The 6,573-nt window shown below is 47.0% G+C and overlaps 1 protein-coding gene across 1 annotated transcript; it reads right to left on the bottom strand.

The window, feature by feature from the left end:
• Positions 1–3,365: 3,365 nt before the first annotated feature.
• On the bottom strand, positions 3,366–4,504 carry LOC145793313 (protein MAINTENANCE OF MERISTEMS-like). The gene is made up of 3 exons (XM_082876110.1): positions 4,151–4,504; positions 3,790–3,951; positions 3,366–3,704 (listed from the first exon to the last, which is right to left on the bottom strand). The coding sequence occupies exons 1-3, from the start codon at positions 4,502–4,504 to the stop codon at positions 3,366–3,368; spliced, it is 855 nt and encodes a 284-aa protein (XP_082732236.1).
• Between the last annotated feature and the right edge of the window lie 2,069 nt (positions 4,505–6,573).

Genomic DNA, 6,573 nt, shown 5'->3' with positions numbered 1-6,573 from the left:
AACTTTCCAGTTGCTGGGATCCGGGGTTGTACATCTCAGTGACAGATCTTAGGCGTGTCCAGTTCTAATCCATATCGAAAATGGTTTTGGAAAGTTTTAATAAAAGTTGATTTTTGCTCAAATTAATCTTTTACAACTTAGACCATTTTTGGACCAAACGGGAAATTTTCAGTACCCACAACTTTCAATTTTATTGATTTCAATACAGAGTTCTCCTGCTCTTGCATACAAAATTGAAGTTGCTTTTCATTACATTCATAAAGAAAACTTGAAAGTTCTAATTAAAGCAAATAAATCCGGGGCATAGTCAGGTGTTCCTGCGTCCCCTCCCGGAGCTGGTCGAAGCCTCTTATGCCAAAGTGAGCCCTATCTGTGCCTCTTCATTGAGCCAATCTATGCACTCATCAGAAAGGGTGCAACTGAAAGTAGGAGCGGGGACCAGAAGCTCTCTCGTCTTCCATGCCGCGGCATGCCGAGCTAGCTGTGCGCCTCGGACCAGAAAAGCAGCTGGGCAAATCTGATCATGGTCAAACTGGCGCTGGAACCGGAAAGGAAAGTAGAACACACAGTGTGTCAGGCCAATCAACTGAATCCCGGTTTGCCGGGACATGCTGTGCTCATTACCGGTAGATTGAGCCAAGGACAACGCCAAGCAATACGGTCTGCGGACAGACTGCACATCCAGTCGAACCACCATCTCTCATCAAGGGCATCCACTAGCCATCGTCGGAAGAAATAGCGGCGAGCTGAATATGCTGGGCATGAGTCCACAACTTGCAACTTATCCATCAACGACACCTGGGGAGGGATGAAAAATGAGAGATTAAAGAATAGAGAGATGTACGATGAGAGAAAAGTAAGAAAAGGGTGTTGAGAGAAAAATCGAGCCCCAGGTCCGAGTGATGTGTGCAATATATGTGTGAGATGTGGTGGGAAACATTACCTGCAGCAGTAGTGGACTCCCTGCGAATCTGGTCATCTCCCGGTAATGGAAAGCATCCAAGTCCATCAATGTCTCGGCCAGTGTCATGGCAATGCAGCTCTTGTCCTCTTTTAAGCCTTGGGTAACTTCGATCAAAAGAGTGCTAAACCCTCCTGAGCCTGGGGCAAGCAAGAAATGGGACAGCATGCACAAGCAAAGCGCATGTCGCCGAAAGCCCTGCCAATGATGGTCACCATGGTCATCGGCAACGGAAAACTGACGAATCAAACTCGGAATGTACAACATTCCATCACAAATCAATGACCAAGCGTCGTGCATAGTGAACCCACACATTCGTCCTAAGGCTTGGGCGTGGCCGAAGCAAAGCTGGGGCAAGAATTCTTCGTTGCACTTGGATTCCATCAAAGCTTGGAAGTCTTCAAAGGTAGGACACATCTCTTGCCCGCCAAAACTAAAGACATGCGTTACCGGGTTCCAAAACCTTGCCGCGGCATGGAGAAATGGAATGTGCAGCGGAGTGCGACTCAGCGTGAATAGTGCATTAATGCCGAAGCCTCGGAAGTTCAACTTTTCCGAGCCATCTAAGGTGGCAATCCAAATTGTGAGATTTTGGGTGAGAAATGCCTCTATTTTGATGAAAAATAGTGTTGAAATGAGGAAAACTACGAAGCTGAGGCTTTTGTAGAAGATAAGGTGTTGAGTGGAAGATAGCTGTCAACATTCTGGAGGTGCTTGCCATTTTTTGCCGATCGGCCAAAACTAGTGTCGACCGACCATCGCTTTGGCCGATTGGCTAAAAATTGTGGCCGATGGCCATTTCTTGTGGCCGGTGGCCTTTCCCTTTGGCCGATGGCCTTCCTTCTTGTTCCTTGAGCTGTTTATGTATTGAGCATGCTGAGAACTTGTAACTGATTCCACTTCCAATGCCTTTCGGTGATGATTTTGTGAAGTCGCGCCTGTTACTGCAATTTGTTTATCGAGTTATTGTACATTTGCTTATCGAGTTGTATATCACATTGTTTAAGTCTTTGCTTTGCTTATCGAGTTGTATTTACACTTTGTTAGCTTATCTAGTTCTTTGTTTTGATTATCGAGTTGTTTTTGTCGTTAGTTGGTTCACTACCTGATTATTACAATGCAAGCGCTTAGTTTTCAAACAAAAGTTCAAATCTCATTTACATTGTTATGTAATGCGATGTGATGCGATGCGATGCATAAAATGTACAAATGTAATACTTTTTGAACAAAACAGTTGTTTCATTTCATCATGACTTTTGCAAAAAGTACATAGTTTTGAAGAAAGTAAAACCTGCTTGAGGCAGTACAATGTGCTCAAACTACTAGTAAAAAGAAAATAAAGCAAAACAAAAAGAGGAGAAAAGCAACAAAGTGTCTGAACAAAGCAAAAAGAAGAAGAGCAGCAAGTGTCTGGATCAGTATCAGTCGTCTTGAGCATGGGAGTCCGTCCTGGTCCTCTTCTTGGACGAGGGTCTAGGATCACCGCTGCTGGCTCCGTAGTTAGAGTCTGAGCTGTCTTCGGCCTCACCCTGGGACGACGTCGTCTCCTTATCAGAATCATCGGGGGAGGGCTCTCATGAACTGCTCTCAGCACGGGTGCGCCTGTGCCTACCTCGGTTGTGGATAGTCATCCTCTGCCTGGCTCCCCCTCCTCCTCGAGTAGGAACAGATGGTCCAGCTGGAGCACCTCCCGTAACCGGAATCTGGAATGGGGCCTGAAAAGGACAAAAATCAAATGCATCAGTTGTGTTACGCAAAGAAGAGTATGAACACCAAGTACAGTGTACGAGTACAGTGTATGAATGCTGTGAGCGGTGTATCAGTATAGAATGCAGTGTATGAGTACAATGTATGAATGCTATGAGCAACACTGTGACCAGTATCCGGGGTATAGTGTATCAGTACCGTGAGTGCTGTGTATCAAGTGCTGTGTCGATAGTGTGATGCATCAGATTATGTATGAAGCTGATCGTGCAGAGTTTGAGACTGTAGTTGAAAGAACTTACCGGGATATTGTAGATGGTCAACAAGTCGATGTACCGCTGTAGCATCCCTACCGCTGAGGCTGTCAACTCCAAGGACTGGCGAGTGTACTCGACGGAAGCCTGCAAAAGGGGTTGAAGTCATTAGTATTCTACGGGATATCAAATGAATTGAAATGACTGTACCGAATGCAAAGTGTGGTAGTACATACCGGGGTCGAGCCATAGACTCCGGCAAGCTCATAATCAGCAGGAGGAGGAGCGAAAGGGATCTGATAAGTGTCCCCACCCTGCCCTCGGCATGTGATCGTCGTGGGCAGTGCTGGCCACTCAACACCCCGTCCCCTCCGAGATCCACTCCTGCCACGGGCCTGAGGTGCCCACAATGCTCCTGCTCTCGCTGCTGACGCCGTTGGCCTCTCTCACTCTACTCGACGAGCACCGATCAGAGGCTGCATGATATAAGTTTGGACGTACTCCGTATAGTCGCCCTCGTCTATAAAGCGCTCATGGCTCCAAACAATCGTATAGATGGTCATCTCCGCTAAGGTATACCTCTCGGTGTGCCTCGCGTGGGTAGGAGGAGGTGCTGGAACCAGCTGCTCTGGCGCTCCCAAGGTCTGCCGCAAGAAGCGTTCCCCAAAGTACCAAATAGGGCAGATCGGGCCCTCTAACAGGACTCTAAATCGGGCAGTCTCCTGAGCCCCGGCATACCACTCCCGAACTGCGTCAAGCAACGAGGCCCATGGTTGCCAGGTGATCTGCAAATAATATACAGTTTGTTACCTATCGATTATTTAAAGTACAATGTAAAGCAAAGCCAATAAACTGAAATGTTTGACATACCTCGGCTGCGGTGATGGGGTCAAAGTAGCGGCAGAAGAATATGAAGCACTCCCGTGGCCTCCGCTCGCATCTCACGTCGAAGCGGTGAGAAAATGGAACACCGAGAGGAATCTCCTCATCTGGTACTAGGGCGAGCCTAGGGAAGTAGGCATACACCCACAACTGTATAGCGTGATAGAACAGATACGAGTATGCTTATCAGACAAAGGAATATACAGATAAAGCAGAGTGCGGTACGTGCAGTGTATTGTGCAGTGTGTCCAGTGCACAAATAGTGTAAAGTAGATTGCGTGCGCGTAGTGTGTGTGATGTACAGGCAATGAAAAAACAGAATTGAAAAGACAAAAAAGGGAACATGTACCTTCCAGGCTCGCCAGTAGTCTCCAAGCAACTGCCCGCTGAGGCGAGAGGATGAGCTCATAAATCTGTAAACAGTGGCCAAGACCGCGTCACCCCAGTCGTAACGGCGGATCCGTGTCAAGTCCACTAATGTGCTCAACAGGTACAGGGCGACAGTGCTCACCCGGTCGGCGAAGAGTGTGGTTCCCAGCAGGAACATAATCAAGCCACGGGCATACTGCTCCTCCTCCTCCCAAGTAGCAGGCGCCTGGATCCGGAAGTGATCCTCGAACCACGAGTACCACACAAATCCTACCCAAGCAAGAGATGGCTGAGTGTCGAGCAAGTATAGTTGTGCGGTGTCCCACTCATCCATATCTGTGTCAAAGGGGATCGGATCACCCCCTACTCCGATGCCTGTGAGCATGGAGAAATCAAAAGGAGTCATCGTCATCTCCCCGGTGGCAGAAAGGTGGAGCCACCACCTCTCCACCAGAGCAGCAAGAAGGGGCCTACTCGCAGTGAGACGTGAGAGTCCCATGCAGAAGTTTGCAATGCCGGCCCGGTCGACAATATGACGGACCACATCGGGTAGCTCCATGTACCAACCGCGGGCGGCAGTGTTCCCATACCCCCGGAAGGCATGGGAATCTCCCTGTGTTCAAAACAAACAGTTGCGAAGCAGTGCTAGAAGTGCAGTGTTAAATGCGCTCGGAATTGATGAAAATGCAGTGCGTGTGCGTGTGTCCGAGTCTACACAGATATCGGGTGTAGATGTGTTCATAGTGAACTACAGCGTGTGATGTATCAGTGTGTCTGAGTTAAGTAGTTAAAGAACAATGTTGAATATTGAAGTTATATATTCTACATTGCGAAAAATGAAACAGAGGAGGAGAATACCTCAGCAGCGCCATAAGACAGATGTTACTCTGGCTCGTGCAGTAGAAGCTCCAGTGGCGCGCCTCGCGCATAGCTCCTGAAATGACGGAGGCTGTTAGCAAGAAGCACGTGAATTGCCGGCCTGTAGATCGCTGGATCGAACGGTCAGATGTGGAGAGGTAGGAGCTCGACCTCAGGGTCCACGTCCATCTCCGGGGGAGTCCAACCTTGTGGAATGTTGTCAGCCATCTCAGAAAGAGTGTGAAAATGGCCGAAAATGTGTAAAATGGGCGAGAATGCAAAAAGTCAACTGAAAAGTCAACCCCGATGGGGTGGAAAATGGGAGAAAAGGTCAGAGTGTGGGAAAAGGCACAAAGATCGAGGAAAACTTGGGGAAAACAAGCCCCAAGCGGTGGAAACCAAGAAAAATTCACCGAAACCGAGTTTTGTTCAGTTCAAAGTGTGCGAAACGGGAAGGGTTTCGCGAATCAAACGATGAAAAGGACCCGAAAACCAAGGAAAAACGAGGATCGAAAGTTGGGAAATCACCTAGAGAGAGAGAGGAAGGATTTTCGAGTTAGGAGGAAGTGAAAATATAGGGTTTGAGGCCCTATATATAAAGACCCGTGGCTAAATGTCAAAACTGCCCTGACACTGCCATTTTTGGCCGGTTGGCCAAATTGTTGGCCGGTCGACTAAACATTTGGCCGATTGTCTCATTTGATGGCCGATGGATGGCCGGTGGCCTCCCCTTGTGGCCAATGTACCTTCTACACCCTTGTTTGGGTCAAATATGATGTTTGGGACCTCCATTCCAAAAGACAGTGCGAAAAAATGCATTTTTGAAGCTTAATCGGCCTCCGTTTTGACCTCGGACCATACCTTCTGTGTGCGAAGCTCGAATACGCGCAAGGTGTATCCTTTTTCACATCCTTTTGTATCTTGCGAGTTCGTAAATCGCTTTAAATGTATTGCATTACAATGTATTGTCATGTTTATAACAAGCGCATAGTGGTTATACTTTGTTTCGTTCTTGCATTTAACATGCTTCACAGTTTCAAGGTCCACTTATGTTACACATTGTCCACGTTGTCGCGTGTGCTTTACTTACATGTGTACATTTCATTTCTTGCTTTACACATTGCTCGTGTTGTCGCGTGTGCTTTACTTACATGTGTTTATGCTTAATTCCACGTTGTTAGACATTGTACACGTTGTCGCGTGTGCTTTACTTACATGTGTATGTTTCATTCCTTGCTATACACATTGCTTGCGTTGTCGCTTGTGCTTTACTTACATGTGTTTCTGCTTATTTCCACGTTGTTACACATTGTACACGTTGTCGCGTGTGCTTTACTTACATGTGTACATTTCATTCCTTACTTTACACATTATATACGTTGTCGTGTGTGCTTTACTTACATGTGTTTATTCCCTATGTTACACATTGTTGCGTGTGCTTTACTTACATGTGTACATTTCATTCCTTACTTTACACATTGTATACGTTGTCACGTGTGCTTTACTTACATGTGTTTATTCCCTATGTTACACATTGTACACGTT

This window comes from Camellia sinensis, chromosome 6 (genome assembly GCF_055761805.1).
Source record: "Camellia sinensis isolate YWXY chromosome 6, ASM5576180v1, whole genome shotgun sequence".
NCBI lineage: Eukaryota > Viridiplantae > Streptophyta > Magnoliopsida > Ericales > Theaceae > Camellia > Camellia sinensis.
The sequence above is the reverse complement of the archived record's forward strand: the minus strand, read 5'-3'. Positions and strand labels throughout refer to the sequence as shown.